Raw genomic sequence first — 18,515 nt, forward strand, 5'->3', positions numbered from 1 at the left:
TACTATTGCACCATCTGCTTTCCCATGTTTGTATCATCATAAATGGCTTTCTCAAAAGAAGTTTCTTGGTTCACATTAGTGACCAAATCCAACAAGAGAATTTCCTGCCTTGGGACAGGTTCTCTTAGATCTTGGATGAAGTCATACTGCCTGTGGCTGGAGAAGATCATAGAAAATATTTTTCATCTGTCTTGTGATTGTTAATGTGGGGCCTGAGATTCAAAGCCTGTGGGAAGAAATTATTGGATAATTCCACAGGGGAGTGAAGTATCTTGTCAGGAAGAACTTGGGATGATTCAAGGGATAACTCCAATCACCAATAAAATTATGAACAAACATGCACACACATGTGAGCTATGCACATCCACGCAGGATGCTTGGAGTTCACATTATCGTGCTCATGAATGTCCAGTTACATTGTTAATATGCTGTTCTCTTGGATTTTTATCTCTTGCTTTTTGCAGATACCTATTCTTGTGTGCTCCTACAGCAGCAGTGAGTGCTTAGTCAGAAGGAATTACCGTTTAACTGGTAAAGGAAATGTGGTGATTACTGGGTTTTTTCCTGCATATGCTATCTATCCACTCAACAAAACAATTGATTGGCGGATGACTAAATTTAACAGAGATTTTATGGTTGAGTATGTCTTTTTAGCATTCATTCATTGTCTAAACTTGGCATTCATATGCCCTAGTGGAAGTACAGAATTCAATATCATTATTCCTCTCTTCCATCCCTAGATCTCTTCTGTGGTGCTGTCTTCTCAGTGACTCATCTTGTGCTTTCAAGCGGAAAATGGCAATTTGGGTTTTATTCTTTTTCTTTTCTACAGTAGGCACTGGGAATATCCCCCATATTCTCAGCTAAGCTTCTACCTCCTCAGGATTTGGATGTTTTCAATATTAGCTCTACTGTAGATGGATTGGATAATAGAAGGATGATACAGTATTTGATGGGACTCTAGAAGTCTAGCTGTGCTCCCGTGAGAAGTATTGAATGCCATTGAAGTTACTGACCAGTGATTTTGTTGTGTGTTAGTGACAAGTGTTATCTGTATATGCTACTCAAGATTTGGAAGCAGGGGTGTCAGAATTAGATGTTGGGACCAATTTTCTGCTTTAGAAATGCCTTTACCTGTCTCAGATTCTCTTATCTGTCTTCTAATAGTTATATTATCTGATAACTTGGATGCTTACCTGTTAGTTCCATGAAAATACAGTGTGTACTTGTTTATTATTATGAATGTATTTCTGTGTGCCCCTTAATTGCGATGAGGCCTCTGATTACTGCTTTTAGTTATTCTCAAAGATACAAGAATAAGACATAGTGCCAGACAAGTCTAACTGAGTATCTTAGGTCCTGCTAGAGAGAAACAATAGTGTTTAAAAGAAGTCAGGTGTGTTTTATCCCAGACTGACATGCTCCTAACTGTGGGTAACCACACAATAAGTGTATGAAAATGAGAAGTGCAGCTTACACTCAAGTCTGAACTCACCTTGACAACATGGAAATACATATTCAAGACTTAGGTTGGAGGCAATGGGAGGAAAATCACCTAAAATAAACATAAGACTAAGGATGAATAATTGCCAGTATGTCAGTACTGCATCTCCTGAGTGGAGAAAGTAATTAATTCAGCAGTGGAAGATGAAAAATGTTCAAGTGTGAAATGTCATTTGATATTAAGAATATCTTAAATGGATTAACCTGAAATGGACATACTGAAGGAGGCAGGGGATATTTACAAATTGGCATCTAGATAAAATATTATGTGGAGGAGTCTACTGGCTCCAGGGATGATTGCTTACTTCAAGTAAGGTTAAGAAGCTCTATGGTCTACCAGACATTTGACCTTGTTTACAAGAAGGAGATGTGTCTGCTTTACAGCAGATGATGTCCCTGTTCTTCCCTGTTCCTCCTCCTCTTCTCTGCTCTCCAATCTCAGCAGCTCAGCCACCACTGTACATCAGCCTAAGTCCCTCTTCAGCTTATACAGCAGCAACCCCATGCCTGCAAAGGGACTGTAATAACGTGAGTTCTCTGTGGCTGGGTTGTCTAATATGTAAATGAGGAGAATTGTGTTAGTTTCATTTCATATCTTCTGATATGAAAAATGAAACTAAAATAAACTTGCAATTATAAAAGCAATAGAAATCACCATGTTTGATTTAGACAACACATTTTCAAATTATACTTTTCATAGAGAGTGAGGCACAGGCAACTATATACACTGCAAGGATCACAGCTTCTTCCATGCTTTTGATGAACTCATTACACAGGTGTGGGAAAGTATGTATGTAATTAGAAAAGTGCATTGTTCTGTCCTTCTCCAGTTAAATTTCCTCGTGTTCTAATGGTAGCACTGTAAGTGTATTTATCTTCATTGTCACAATTACAAGAGATCATGAGTTGAGGGGCTAGCATTATTTTCTATTTCCCTAGTCTTTTTGTGGACTAATTATCTAACTGTATTTTACTTTCAAGTTTAAAGATGATAAATAAATATTTGATAGGTACAGAATAATGTCTAATAGGTACAAAATATGTCTACCATCTGATTAAAGCAGATTAATCTACATAAGCACATGTTGATGCACACTGTAGAATCTTTTCTGGATGGTGATTAATTTCCCTGCAAAGCAATAATAACAGACAGTTTCCATCACTGTGTATGGGAATGATTTTCCTTAACACTATCTTAGAAATACGACTAATTTAGTATGTCCAAACTGCATTGCATCAGTTATGTGTGCATTTGTATATTAATAAATTGAAATAGCTCATGAATTAGATGAATTTGAAAAGTCAGATTTTAAGATATTTTTAGTTTATTGTGGATATTCACCATTTCTCAGTAGTTTTCAAACTGAAGGACATAAATATCTGGTTACAGGTTATTTAAAAATCTTTTAGGATGTAAGGTTTATTTCAAATATTTACAATATTTCATTCTGAAGGTGTAAGAAGACAATATCTTTTAATTGTACAAAGTCTATTTCTCTTTTTTATTAAATAATTTTTTATTAATTTTACACACCAACCACAGATACCCCTCTCTTCCTGCCTCCTACACCTACAGCCTTCCACCTACCTACCCACAGCCCATTCCCTCCTCCAACAAGGTAATGTCTCTCACAGGGAGTTAGCAGAGCCTGGTGTATGCAGTAGAGCCAAGTCCAAGGTCCTCCCCCTGCCTCAAGACTGTGCAAGGTGTCCCACCATAAGTAGTAGGCTCCAAAAAGCCAGCTCATGCACTAGTAATGGATCCTGATCCTACCACCAGGAGGCCCCTAAAGCAGATAAAGCTACACAACTGTCTAGCTTTGGCAGAGGGCCTAGTCCAGTTCCATGAAGCTATACATCTGTTGGTCTAAAGTCCAAGAGTTCCCACTAGTTTGGTTTGGTTGTCTCTGTAGGTTTCCCTATCATGGTCTTGATGCCCCTTGCTCATAGAATCCCTCTTCTCTCTCTTCTGGGGCTAAGCATGGTGCTTGGCTCTGGATCTCTGCATCTGCTTCCATCACTTACTGGATGAAGGCTCTATGATGACAGTTAGGGTATCACCAATCTGTTTAATCTTTTATTCTTATTCATCTTTGTTCATGAATCTCCAATCTAAAATAACAGGGTAAAATACATGTTAACTATACTTAACATTTTCCTTCCATAATAATTCAGACTCTCAACGATTGGGTTTTCTCTGAAAATAAAAACATCAGGTGAATATAAAGTTGTACACTGGGTTACCTTCATCAGTTTTATTCAGAAGAATGAATATTTATTGAATCTCTTTTGCTATAGAATAGAAATGATGTGAGGCTGGAAATACTTACCAATCCACACAGGATATTGTTCCTTTCCTACTTTCCCTACAGACCAGTCTGGAATTCTACACCATTGTCATACTTCTTAAAATATTATTGTTTATCAATTATCAAAATCCTATTTTTCAGTAATGGCACATTCTTTCTGTTTAATCCTCAATTATTTGCACTGATTTCCTTAAGTTTTGATTTGCCATTGTTCTTAGTAATATTTATACAAGCTCATAAAAATGTACACAAGTTTTGAATATATTTATCATCATGACATCAATATCTATGGGATAGAAGATGATAATTCATCATATGTAAAAAATGTACAATGATTAAATTATGAAGTTTAATATATCCTTCTTTTAACTTTAATCATAGTAATTATACATTGTTCTGGCAAACCATGTGCTATTCAAACCAAATATGTTGCTGGTTTTTGTGGTGGTGCACACCTATAGTCTGTACAGTTGTGTAGCACAGAAAGGTTTTTAAGGCAAGCACGGTCTATATAGAAAGTTTAAGAAAACCCAAGTATATTTAACAATAGCATTCTTTTTTGTATTAAGAAATTGTTTTTCAATTTACACCCCCTCTTCCCTCCTCTCTCCACCCCAGCCCCCCTTTCAACCCACCTACCATTTCTCCCTACAAGAAGGCAAGTCCTCCCAGAAGGGCACACTTTCAGTAAAGGCAAGTCCAAGCCCTTCCCCCTGCCTCAAGGCTGCATGAGATAGTGGGCTCCAAAAAGCGCCCTCATGCACCTGGGATGGATTTTGATTCTACCTCCAGCACGCCCCTGCCCCAGCAAATCAAGCTACAAAGTTGTCTTGACATGCAGAGAGATGACCGAGTCATGTCAAACTAGTGGAAATTTATGAAAGTTTTATCAATGGCTATGGAACCTGAAACAATAGTATTCCTTTGGAAATATGTTTCTAGATGCCCTTAAGTACCAGGAGTACTTTGTCAGTAGATCTAATAAAAACAACACAGTTTGTGAATACCTTTTAGTGAACAACTCATATTTAATACTGTTGGGCTAGAATATAAACCCCTATTAAGTTGACCGCAGTGTGTTTGTATCTTGGTTTCCAGCAGAACAAAATGCCAAACTCCAAGTCTGTGAAGTGAAACAGAGAAACATCGTCCCATTATTTTTGCTTTGATGTGTATATAATACATAAAAACATAAAGGAGTCCTTATTTACATCATCTGAGCTGTATAAATATTTTTGAAGCTTTTAAACTAATATGTTTTGTGTTGAAACTGTCTTCTCAAAAGTTGGATCATCAATGCCCATTGGATGGTATAAAACAGAAAGTTTCTAGGCAAGAATGCTGATATTTTGAGAGCATTTTGAAAGTATTGTTTCATGTGGTGTGTTATTGAAGGATGCTATATGCATAGTGGACAAACAGTAATTTCTATAAACATATCAGCTATCTAGAGGTTTAGAAGTGCACTAGGTGAGTTCAATATAAAGATGGAGTTGACTTATGATGTTCTTTGACTTCAGAATTTCTCTTTGGGTTTTTTGTTCCATGTTACCTGTCTGTTGCTGAAAATGGGGAATTGGAGTCACTTACAACCTCCGTTCTGGGTTTGATCTGTGCCTTTGAATCTAATATTGTTTCATTAAGAAAGTTGGAAACTCCTGTGTTTAATGTGAACATGTTTAGAACTGTAATACCTTGTTGTTGGATTTTTTTCCTTTAAGAAGTACAAAGTATGCTTCACTATTTCTACTGAATAGGTTTTGCTTGATGCCTTCGTTGTCACATCTTAAGAGAATTATGCATGCTAAGTTTTTAGTTGCAATTACTTTGGATCCTTTTTCCATCCTTTAACTCTAATTTGAGGTCTATCATTGTTGTGAATTTTGTTTCTTGGAAACAGAAAAATCCTGGGTATTGTTTTCTGATTCAATCTATTTGTGTTGTCCATGAGATCATAAATATTAAGTTATTATTGGATGATATGTATGTAAGTAAATTGTTTGCAAAATGTTAGTTTTGCAACTCTGTGAGTTTGGTGTCCTGGGTTCAGCACAAAAAAAATGTAAGTAAATTGGTTGCAACAACTCTGGGTTTTGTTCTAGATTTTGGCACCAAAACATGAATACTGCAACTCTAGGGAAAGATGTCCTGACTACCTGGGGAGTCAGGCAACACCTTGAGCTGCTTAGGACAGCACTGATGGCTGAACTTCAAGGAGACAATTCCACCCTGGAGAGTGAGGTATCCTGGGCACCTGGAGTTGCTCAGAACAACAGCTCTGCCCTGAAAGTGTCCCAGACACCTGGAGCTGTTTAGCACAGCTCTGATGGCTGGAAATGCAAGAAGCAGCCCAAGCCTGGAAAGGAAATTTTTCTGACTTACTGGGAAAGTCAGGCCTAGAACTAACTACTTCAGCAGGGAAGGGTATCCTGACTCTTCCAGGAAGTGAAGGTATATGAGGTGTGATGGAGGGTGGTTTCCCAGCAGGATATAGCAATCCTGCTCCTCTCCTGGAGAGCCCACCCAGCTCAGCTTTGTTCCCTCAAGAGGGGGCTTCCTAGCAAAGCTCTGCTTCTCTGGCCTAAGATGTTGCTTCTTTTGCTTCACTCTGCAAAAGGGGTAACCCCTGCAGAAATGTAGTAATCCCCTCTGGCTCTGGGGAAAAGTGTTACTTTTCAGCTCTCTTGCTCTGTCCACTGGGGGTCGTCTCAGCAAAGATCTTCTGTTCAGCTCCTCCTTGCTCTGCTCCTTCAGCTCTCCCTTGTTTTGTCCACTGAGGGATGTCTCAGGAAAAATCTTCCCTATGCCAGTGAATGAGGATCTTCACACTCAAAACTCTTTTGAGACAGAGATTTATTTGGGAAGGAGGTGTCCAGGAGAGTAGCTACCTTTACCAGGGTGGAGAGAACCGCCATTTTTTTCCACTGACTAGGTAGGGAGGTTTACATAGGATGTCTTGGGGGTGGTGTCAACCAGGGGTTGATTTGTGGCCCAGGATTCTACTGTCCTGCTCTCTGACTGGTAGGTTTCACAAGTCAGTTGGCCAGGGGCAGAGATGACTCTAGTCTGACTGAGCCAAACTGTTTCTTTCTGTCTACTCAACCAATATCTGATTGTATTTAAAATCTGCTCAGTGAGATGGAATCCAATACTGCTCAGGTAGCCAAGACTATAAGACAAGATAGGCCACAGACCTAGGGAGAAGCCAAATAATATTGTTTTGCTATAGGAATGTAGAAATAAAATGACCCCACAGGGCATTTTGTCATATACATAGATACATGTTTTACTCAGCCATCATCAGAGAAGTTACCTGCAACAGTAGCACAGTCAGTCCTAAATGGGTTGTGATCATAGAAACTATTCCCTTGGGTCTCAAAAATACAGGAGAATAGGAGGTGAATGAGGAAAAAAAATAGAGATACATTTTACAATTGCAAATTGCTGACTTTGCTTCTGTAAACTTGCTTGCGTTAGACACTGACCCATCCTCTCCCTGGAAATAAGTAAAAAGTTTCGGAGCCCAGCCGTCGGCCTTGGGACAAGGTCTGCAATTATAGATTTAATAATAATAAGTCCCTGTTTAAAAAATTCCTCAAAGAGGACCCAAGATAAGGACCATCTGGTGAGTCCAGCAAACTAGGTCAAATGTCAGCCAATCACAAGCCTATAATTATGCGAACTCCCCTCCAGAGTAACTGCTCCCCCTAGACCTCCCCGAGCCAACCAGTTTACAACTAATCTTACAAAATTTCCCGCGTAACAAAATGATTGCTGAAATATATGATGATTTTGAAATTGGGCCAAACCCGGGGCACCTGGTATCTTATGCTAATTTTGTAATTTCTGCCTTTAAAAATGCTTGTAACCGCTGCTCCGGGCTCTCTGACTGACCAGGACAGAGAGCCCACTTGCACCAGTGCTGAATACATTCCTCTTGCGTGTTGCATCTGCTGGTTTGGAATCTTGGTTTCTGGGGGAGCCCTCTCGCAGACGAAAGTATCCCAGGGCTCTGGGGTCTTTCAGTGAAAATATTGTAAGAGCCAGAGAAGATGCACAACACTGAGGAAACAAAGTCATCTAAACATAGCAGGACTGCTGCACATGTGAGCTCAGATAAACTTGGAAGCATGCACAGGACCAATACCAGCATAAAACAGATGCAGTGCTTATGCTGAGAGACGAAGTGGACACAAGCCCCCATCTTTAATTCACAAGCGACCTCAAAGCTACCACAATCCTCCATCTCTAACCCAATGGAAAAGAGAAAAGTAGTTTTCTCTAAAGGAGATTTGTTAGGTATACAAATTATTCCTAAGGGCAGGCCCCAAGCTCAGTAGTAGATGGGGAAAAATAAAAGCTCAGTGGTATTTTTGAAGGTTAATTTTTTTCAACCTTATATGTCCTTTTTGTGAATATTATAGTTTCTGACATTTTTGTGGCTGATCAACTCTTTATTAGATCATCAGGTGTTTTAGACAGGCACAGTAACACAGATTCACAGAGTTAAACAAATGCAACATAAACAAAAGTAACACACCTTAAAATAATAGTCTACAACATTTCCCCTTTTTTCTAGATTAAAAGAAAGGTTTTAACTTTTACACAGTATAACTACATACAACAAAAAGTTATCATGAAAGAATTAGGTTTACAGTATTCAATCCATTTGCATTTAGCAAATTCAGAGAAAGCACTCCACCATCCATCCATCTTAGTGATTCCAAAGATTTATACATAATCTACATTCTATCATAACTAAGAAAAACTTCAACTATAACTGTCTAGTCTTCAGCGCCATCCAAGATCCCAGAAGCATATAATATTATTTCACTAAACAAAAGTGCATTGAACAACTTTCAAAAACTCTGGAAACGACAGACACATCATACTGCCTGGACAGTCACCCAAAGATCCTCTGTAACATTGGGGCATCCATCTTCTGCCTAAAAGCCTAGAGTATCAGGCAGATTTGTCAGTGAAGCAGGAAATTTGAAAGACTGAGTTTCTGACATCTGTTTTTATGGCTTTCTGTGTATTGAAACATATGGTTTGTCTCTGCCTCCCTAGGTGTTCTTTTTTTCTTTGGTGCTTATTCTTCCATTTGTTTTGTCTGCTACTGGATTGTCTATTTTTATTTTAACTTATCATTATTATTAGATGCCAGCTTGTTTTCTAATGAGAGAGAAAGAAAGGTGTGGATTTGGGTGGAAGAGGATGTGGAGAAACTTGGGAAGATTTGGTAACTGTAATTAGAATATACTGTATGAAAAAATTGATTTTCAATACTAGAAAAAGAAACAATACTCCCATTCTAATTCCAGGAAATGCTGGGAAGATACTAAATTGTGGACTTTTGGAAACAGAGTCATTCAAACTGTAAAACCCATTGCACTAAAATTGCACATATATCATGTGTTGTGTGGTATGAGTATTCCTCCTAAATATTGTTCGACCTTCTGTGCAGGTACAAGTTGAGGAACTACCAATGTATTTTGGCCATGATGTTTGCCATTGAGGAGATCAACAGCAATCCCTATTTTTTGCCCAACAAATCCCTGGGATTCATTGTTCAGAATGTCCCTCAGGGTCAAAGATACACTCTGGCCAATATTATTGGTACATTTTCAGGCCCTGGTTATGGCATCCCTAACTACAGATGTGCAAGGGAGAGCATGTCAGCTGCTGTACTTACAGGACCATCATGGGCAATATCAGAATACATAGGGATACTGCTGGATCTTTACAAATATCCACAGGTGAGAGAGGGTGATGGGATAGGACATGATGTCAGCTCTATTGGTGATATTTTAGGTGGCTGAGAGGAAAAACTGTGAAACTTCAATCACTCTTAATGGGTAGGGAAATGATGCAAACAGCTGGTGATGCATCTGCATTTCTCTAGCTTCGAATGGAGAGAAGGGAAAGGGTGAAGTAGTGACAAACACTATTGAATTTCTGAATATTTTCTGTACTTTTTGGAAAACCCATAGGAAGGCAGGTTTGAACTTCAATGCTGTATTGTCCTTTAGATATCAAACCATTGCTGCAGAATTGAGTTGAATTTCATGACAATGTTCTTCTTTCTGACTATTTCTCCATATAGCTTACTTTTGGTCCTTTTGATACTATCCTGAATGAACGAAGAAGGTTTTCTTCCCTCTACCAGGTGGCCCCCAAGGACACATATCTGACACTTGGCATTGTAGCATTGATGCTTCATTTCCACTGGAACTGGGTGGGGCTGTTCATCATAGATGATGACAAAGGTGCCCAGATTCTGTCAGATTTGAGAAGTGAGATGGAGAAAAATGGAGTCTGCATAGCATTTGTGGAAATGATCCAAGCCCTCAGGGGTTCATTTCTGACTACTTCCTGGAAAAATCAGGTGCAGATCCTGGATTCATCAGCAAATGTGATTATTATTCATGGGGACACTGATTCCCTATTAAGCTTAATAGTAAATATTAAGCAGAAGTTACTTACATGGAAAGTCTGGGTCCTGAACTCACACTGGGATCATTCCAAATTTGATGACTATTTCCTGTTAGATGCCTTGCATGGGGCCCTTATTTTTTCACACCATAATGAGGATATTAAAAATTTTACAGATTTTATCCAGACAGCCAATCCTTTTAAATACCCACAGGACACTTATCTTCATGTATTATGGCACTCATTCTTCAATTGCTCATTTTTGAAGAAAGATTGTAAAATTGTAGATAACTGCCTGCCTAATGCCTCCTTGGGATTCTTGCCAGGGAGCATATTTGACATGGCCATGAGTGAAGAGAGTTACAATGTGTACAATGCAGTGTATGCTGTGGCCCACAGTCTTCATGAAATGATGCTCAATCAAGTACACTTTCAATCGCATGGAAATGGGAAAGAGATGGAATTCTTCCCCTGGCAGGTAATGCTACTGTTGTGTATTATAACATCAGCAACATCACACACTAAGAGTGATAAATGTAATCACTAGACAATATGTATTTTAAATTATTTTGTGAAAAATCTACAAAAGAGACAGTGGAAGAAAGATTCTGTTTTAAGTCATTATGTCATCGTAATGCAAAGGGTCATACAATATTTCCAGGGTAAAACTTTCAACATAAAAAGTGCACTTAATGTCGGGTGGTGGTGGCGCACGCCTGTAATCCCAGCACTTGGGAGGCAGAGGCAGGTGGATCTCTGTGAGATTGAAGACTGCCTGGTGTACAAAGTGAGTTCCAGGACAGCCTCCAAAGCTACAGAGAAACCCCGTCTCGAAAAAACCAAAAAAAAAAAAAAAAGTCCATTTATCCCAGAGATTTCACACTAGAGAAAAGTCAGAGACAGAGATGGTCTCAATGGATATGAAAACTTCTAAACTGCTTATGTTATGTAAATTATTACTCTTAAAGTCATTCATTTTACATAGTGAAACTCTAAATATTTTCAAAACATTGTTGGGTATGACTGTATTTTCAACAAAGGAGAAAGTTGTCTCTATGCACCCTCTGAGTGCTTGGTTCTAATCAGTTTCTAATGGAACAGATTTGAAAGTTTTAGAAGCATAATGATGCTTCCATTGTCCTAGGTTATCATTTGTTTGATGTGATTGGTACCTATATCAACAATGCTTTTCACAAAAAGGATTAAAATCAATAAGAGATGTTCCCTGATTCTGCCTCTGTTGTACTTCTCTGGAGATTATGTAAGATAACATCATGCATCTCTTTTAGCTTCACCCTTTCCTAAGGAAAACACAACTCATCAATCATGCTGGAGACCATGTGGTTATGGACAGGAAAAGGCAGTCACATGTAGAATATGACATTCTCAATTTTTGGAATTTCCCACAAGGTCTTGGGATAAAAGCAAAAGTAGGAACATTTTCTCCAAATGCTCCAGAGGGCCAAAAATTGTCCTTATCTTATCACATGATACAGTGGGCCACAGGATTAACAGAGGTGAGTTTCATCTTACTTTAGTAATTTGACCAGTATGTAAATTTCAAAAACTATATTTCTGTGTGTCATGACCATTCACTGCTCACACAGGGCTCATTTATAGATACATAATGATCACCAATATGAAGAATTATCTTCATATCTAATTTTGCCGGAAGAACTATTTATTTTCCAATCTGCTCATTGATATAATATCATAAATATAGTATCTGTTTCATGATTTTTTTAAGATTTATTTATTTATTATGTATATAGCATGTATGACTGCAGGCCAGGAGAGGGCAAAAGATCTCACTATAGATGTTTGTGAGATACTATGTGGTTGCTGGGAATTGAACTCAGAACCTCTGGAAGAGCAGTCAGTGCTCTTAACCTCTGAGCAACCTCTCCAGCCTCTCATGATTATTTCTATCATTATCATGAGTCACTTCACATATTTATTTTGATCCTATCTTGAAAGGTTTCAGTCAGTGATCAGTTGATCTTTTGCTTTTTGAACCCTGTCAATGTAGAACATGATTAGAATGTGCAGATGCATTAGTTGTTGATTTTGCTGTTGCAAAAATACTTCCTTTTTCGTAGCTCACAGTTTCAAGGTATATTCAGTCACTTCAGGAAGCCATGTTTTTAGGGAGTAAGGTAGCTATTCACATTGTATCAACAGTCAAGGTGCAGAGACAGCTGAACACTACTATTCACCTTCTTTTTTCCTTTTCATTCATTCAGCTACCAGGGCCAATAAATCAGGGCCACCCATATTAGAGAGGATTTTTCACCACAAGGATCCTAATGAAGAAAAGCTTTCCCAATAATTCTCATAGATTGGTTTCCACAGTGGTTCTAAGACCTATCAAGCTGACAAGATGAACCATTACTACGGAAGAAAAATGTATTTGCCTTTGAATCCAGAAGTCAAGAGGCAGTAGGTTTGAAGTCTCACCAAGACATGCTACAAAGAACCTAAATTTTTATCTCGATACTTTGCCCCAATATCATTCAACAATTTTTCAACAAATTTGCGTTATTGGGGCCAAGTGTTGACCAGTTGGGCCTTTGAATGACTCATCCTACTAGTCGAAACAATTCAACTATTTACATTTAGAGACAATAAAAACAAATTAATGGTTACATATTTTAAAATACTTTACCTACTATAGAATAAAAAAATCCTGAGTATTTGCTAACATTCATTTTATTATTGTCAGATTCCTTGGTCTGTATGCAGTGAGAGTTGTGATCCTGGATTAAGAAAAACCCACCAGGAGGGCAAAGCTGCCTATTGCTTTGACTGTACCCCTTGTCCAGAGAATGAAATTTCCAATGAGACAGGTAAATGCCAATCATGCAGAAAACATTCACATCTGTCCACACCTGCAATATCTTAGCAAAAGAAAAATATCTGTAAGTGAACTGTAATCAGTTCACTTCAGTAAGACAATCCTCTTCCTCCCAGCTGTTAGAACAGGCTACAGTTCTTTTTTCCCCCACTGAAATAACACACCCATGACAAATGTACCTGCTTTGTGTTCTTGAACCATTGTGGACATGACTGCCTACAGAAAACTGCACTTCCTGCACCAGATTATTGTGCTTTGTGTCACCATGTAGCTTGTCCTGGTGTCTTTTCTATTGATATGAAAAGGTACCATGGCCAAGCAACTTATAAAAGAAGGACTTATAATTTCAAATGGTTAGAGTCCATGAAGGCAGAGCATTCCATATGTGGAGGTTTGAATGAAAAGCCCTCCATAGACTCATGTGTTTGAATACTTGCTCCTCAATTGAGGAACAATTTGGATTAGCAGGTATGGCCTTATTGAAGGAAATCTGTCACTAAGGGTGGGCTTGGAAGTTTCAAAGCCCACTTCATTCCCAGTGAGTAATATCTATCTAATCTATCTATCTATCCATCCATCCATCCATCCATCCATCCATCCATCCATTTGGTGTTGGGGATTTAGGTCAGTGGTAGAACGCTTGCCTAGCAAGCTGAAGGCCCTGGGTTCGATCCTCAACTCCAAAAAGCGTACTCTGAATACAGAAGAGAAGAAGTAACAGTGGAGGAGAGAGACTTGAAAGTGCAGTGTGAAAGTATAACTTCAGAAACTACTGACGTGGGCTTGAGAGATGGCTCCAAAGTTCAGAGCACTGGCTGCTCTTCTGGGGATCCAGGTTCACATCCCAGCACCCACATGGCAGCTCACAACATTCTGCAACTCCAGTTATGCCCTATACTGCTCGCTTCAGGGCCTGGATACTCATTGTTTCTAGACCTGTAGAAGACACACACACAAATGAATTAAAAATACATGTTTTAATTTTAAAATAAATGAAATGAGCTGAAGAAAAGGGAAGAAAAACAAATACATTGACAAAGAGCGTTAATGCTACTAAACACCAAATTAATTCTTTAATTCATTAACAATATCAACAAAAGTAAAAGTAAAACCTGCACAATGCAACTGAGGCACATAAGAACTCACAGAGACTGTAGCAGCATGCACAGGACCTGCCCAGGCTAAATCCAGGTGGGATCAAAGCATAAAAATGAAATGGACATGAGCTCCCACCCTTACCAAGGAAAATTGTGCAATGGATGCCCACTTGCAAAGGAAAACTAAGTTTTCCCAACGGACTGTCACTGAATACTGTAACAGCAGTTAAGGATAGGACTGTTGCCCAGGGGTAGATGGCCAACAGAAAATGACTTCAGATGTATCTTTAGCTCGGTTTGTTTCTTTGGCCTAGGTTTTGTATGTTTGTTTTGTTTTGATTTGATTTGACTTTTCCTTTTATAATCTGTTTTGCAACTTTGTGTTTTATATTTTGTGTGTGTGTGTGTGAGTGTGTGTGAGTGTGTGTGTGTGTGTGTGTGTGTGTTTGTGAGAGAGGAAGACAGAAAGACAGAGAGAGATAGAGATTTTAGTTGTTTGGTATGGTTTGTTTGAGTTTTATTTCTTTCTATTTTAAAGAGAGAGAGAGAGAAATAAAATCTGTGGAATTATATGTTCATGGTGGTAAGGAGGATTTGGGAGGAATTGGGGAGGGAAAAATCATGATAGCAATATATTATATGGGAAGTATGAATGGTAATGTGATGATACAAAGACAATTAAATAAATAATGAAAATAAAGAGGTATGTAGAAATGTGTGCATTGTTAATATATTTTAAATATGACAGAAATATCCGTAAGCATGCATTCTAATTCAAGAGTAAATTGACAAGGTATCAGTAACAAAGTGTCCAAACACTGTTCTATGAAGACTTTAGAATATATAAGCAATTTTGTATTTATTCATTACATAGATTCTATTGTGCAGAATTATGAGAACAGTGTCACTGGTGAAGTGTTTCAAGGCTCCAAGAAGTTAAGAATACTAATTTACTCAGGCTCCTTCAGATAATGAAGACATAGAGAACATCAAGGGCTTTACAAATATAGGTACATTTGGGATGCATGTAGGAGGACATCCTTGTAAGATAAGGATTTCAAAGAAAATTCTATCACACTGAATTCCCAAGTCCTCTTAAGAATGGAGATGTATTAATGAAGAGGCAATGTCAGACATAAATAAGGTCCAGATGATGTAAGTCAGTGCTCTAATGACTTATAAAACTAATACAATAGTGTCACTAAGGTGAGGATACCCTATCAGTAACAACAGAGAAAGTGCTGGATTTTTAAATTTCTGTCAGCATGAAATAGAAAGCAAATTGAGTTGAAGAATATTCTCTAAAAAATCCTTCTGTATTTGTATCTGAAACAAAGCAAGATGGTTCAGATAACATTGCAATGTTCTGGAGCAGGTAAGTGACTTAGAATAAAAGGGGAAAACTGAGCATGCACTCATGATCACCTGCATTTTTGCCAGATGTGGACCAGTGTGTGAAGTGTCCAGAAACTCACTATGCAAATACAAAGAAGAGCTACTGCCTACAGAAAAGGGTGACATTTCTGGCCTATGATGACCCCTTGGGGAAGACGCTCACCTTCATGTCCCTGGGCTTCTCCTCACTCACAGCTGTTGTTCTTGGGGTGTTTCTGAAGCACAGAGACACTCCCATTGTCAAGGCCAATAACCGGCATCTCAGTTACATACTGCTCATCACTCTGAATCTCTCTTTTCTCTGTCCCTTGCTTTACATTGGCCATCCTAGCACAGTCACCTGTATCCTGCAGCAGAACACATTTGGAATTCTGTTCACTGTGGCTCTTTCCACTGTGCTGGCCAAAACTCTCACTGTACTTATAGCTTTCAAGATGACTGCTCCAGGGAGAATGAGGAGGTGGCTGCTGATAGCAAGGGCCCCTAATTTCATCATTCCCATCTGTACCCTACTACAAGTTGTTCTCTCTGGAATCTGGCTGGCAAACTCTCCTCCATGTATTGACAAAGATGCTCATTCACAACATGGACACATCATCATCCTTTGCAGCAAAAGCTCAGCTGTTGCCTTCTACTGCATCCTGGGATACCTGGGAACACTGGCTCTAGGCAGCTACCTTATGGCTTTTTTGTCCAGGAATCTGCCTGACACATTCAATGAAGCCAAGTTCCTGGCTTTCAGCATGCTGGTGTTCTGCAGTGTCTGGGTCAGCTTCCTCCCCATCTACCACAGCACCAAGGGCAAGGTCATGGTGGCTATGGAAGTCTTCTCTATCTTGGCTTCCAATGCATCACTCTTAGGAATCATCTTTGCCCTCAAGTGCTACATCATACTATTAAGGCCAGAAAGGAACTCGCTTCATCACATTAGGAAGAAAACATATGCTAGGGGGAAGTACCAAAAAACCTAGCTCCCATGTTTCTAAATTAAAGAGCTTTGAAGCATGATTTTTCTTTTTTCTCTCCTTTTTAAATTTATTATATTTAATTTTACACATCAGGCATGGGTTCCCCCTGTCCTCCCTGCTCCCGCATCCACTCCCACCTTCACCCCAGAACCTCCCCTCCATTCCCATCTCCTCCAGGGCCAAGACACCCTTGGGGATTCATTTAAACCTGGTGGATGTAGTATTGTGCATCACTATCTGAACACTCACATACAAAGGTATGATTTGGCATTTGATCTCATAGGCTGTTATTTTTTGAATTAAGACATTTTTTATTCATTTTACATACCAACTGCAGATCCCACTCTAATCCCTCCTCTAGCGCCTCTACCCATATTTCCCCCCAACCCACCCTCATGCCCTCCACTGAAAAGTTAAGTCCTCTCATGGGGGGTTAGCAAAGCCTTATACATTCAGTTGAGGCAGGTCCAAGCCCATCCCCAATACATCAAGGCAGTACAATGTGGCCCACCATAGCTAATGGACTACAAAAAGCCAGCTCATGCACCAGGAATAGATCCTGATTTCACTGTCAGGGGCCCCTTAAACAAACCAACCTACACAACTGTCTCACTTATGCAGAGGCCTAGTCCAGGCCGTGGAGGCACCACAGCTGTTGGTCTGAAGTTCATGAGTTCTCACAAGATTGGTTCAGTTGCTTCAGTGGGTTTACCCATTATGATTTTGATGCCTCTTGTTCATAGAATCCCTCTTCTCTCTCTTCATTCGGATTCTTGGAGTTTGGCCTGGTGCTTGGCTGTGGATCTCTGCATCTGCTTCCATCAATTACTAGATGAAGGCTCTATGATGACAGGGTATTCACCAATCTGATTTCAGGGGTAAGCCAGTTCAGGCACCCTCTCTACTGTTGGTACTAGTAGTCTAAGGTGGGGTCATCCTTCTGGATTCCTGGGAACTTCCCTTTTTTTTTTTCAACAAGAACCTTAAATCTAATCTCCTTTGTCTAGCCTTTTTTCTGACCATTAACAAAAACAGCTTGTAACCAACCATCCTAAACAATGACAATTATCCCATTAAAAATCCCATTAAAAGACCAAAAACCACCCACCCCACCTCTTGGGAATGTGGGTGTTGTGTTCTTAAATTACTTTTTTCTCTTTGGGGGTTTAGGCATTTCTAGGGGATCCTGAAAAGAAAAATTTTGGGTTAATTCTCACGCCCTGGGATAGGTAGCTGTATCATTTTTTGTCCAGTCTCTACATAACACAGAAGTGCAGGGCTTTTCTCAAGTCTTTGCACAAGGACTCAAGGAGGCTGGATCAGCTCAGCTAGCCATCTGGAAATTGTCCTGAGCAGTTTGTAGTCCAAAGCTGATCTTTGGGTGATGTTTGTCAGCTTAGTGGTATTATTATTGTCCATGTGGAATCATAGTTGTGGGGCCCCTTCATCTTTCTGGAGACTTCACATTTGCTGTTAGGCATGGTCATGATTCTCTGCAGAACACTGATAGAGACTCCAATGCAGAAACATGTATAGGCCACTAAATAAAGCCTTTTTTCTAAAATTAGTTAGTACTCTACATGACCATTAAATTAATCATCATGACAAAAGTTAAAATACATATAAATGTTATTAATTATGATATAAAATTCATACCTTAAGAAAAGTTTTAAAGAAGGAAAATAGAACCAAAGAATTATGGATTAGAGGCAATAGAATAATTCCTTCATTTGGATTTTCTTCTGTCCCATATCAGATGGCTCTTCTGAAACAACACAGAGATTTTGCATTTTCTTTTAACAAGCATGTTTGGGTTTAGAGAAGGAGAGAGCCATTCTCCAACTCAAAAGCCAGCTTTAATTTTTAATTGAACTGGGACTACATAAAGACCATTTGTGTTATGTGACTGTAGAGAACAGCAGAAACAAACATTTAGGAAGACTTATGAAATTTT

At 39.0% G+C, this 18,515-nt stretch overlaps 1 protein-coding gene across 1 annotated transcript; it reads left to right on the top strand.

Annotated features, from left to right (window-relative positions):
- The first annotated feature begins 425 nt into the window (after positions 1–425).
- On the top strand, positions 426–16,564 carry LOC118589040 (vomeronasal type-2 receptor 116-like). Its single transcript, XM_036195891.1, has 6 exons — positions 426–640; positions 9,280–9,571; positions 9,919–10,725; positions 11,537–11,764; positions 12,970–13,093; positions 15,639–16,564. The coding sequence occupies exons 1-6, from the start codon at positions 426–428 to the stop codon at positions 16,562–16,564; spliced, it is 2,592 nt and encodes an 863-aa protein (XP_036051784.1).
- The last annotated feature ends 1,951 nt before the right edge of the window (positions 16,565–18,515 follow it).

Source organism: Onychomys torridus, chromosome 1 (assembly GCF_903995425.1).
Source record: "Onychomys torridus chromosome 1, mOncTor1.1, whole genome shotgun sequence".
Classification (NCBI taxonomy): Eukaryota; Metazoa; Chordata; class Mammalia; order Rodentia; family Cricetidae; genus Onychomys; species Onychomys torridus.

Bases quoted from the DNA above. Each gene is read 5' to 3' on its own strand.
- LOC118589040 (XM_036195891.1), top strand. From the start codon at position 426: ATGCTGTTCTCTTGGATTTTTATCTCTTGCTTTTTGCAGATACCTATT. The intron at 641-9,279 runs GTATGTCTTTTT...CCTTCTGTGCAG, and splicing joins AACAGAGATTTTATGGTTGA to GTACAAGTTGAGGAACTACC. The intron at 10,726-11,536 runs GTAATGCTACTG...CATCTCTTTTAG, and splicing joins TGGAATTCTTCCCCTGGCAG to CTTCACCCTTTCCTAAGGAA.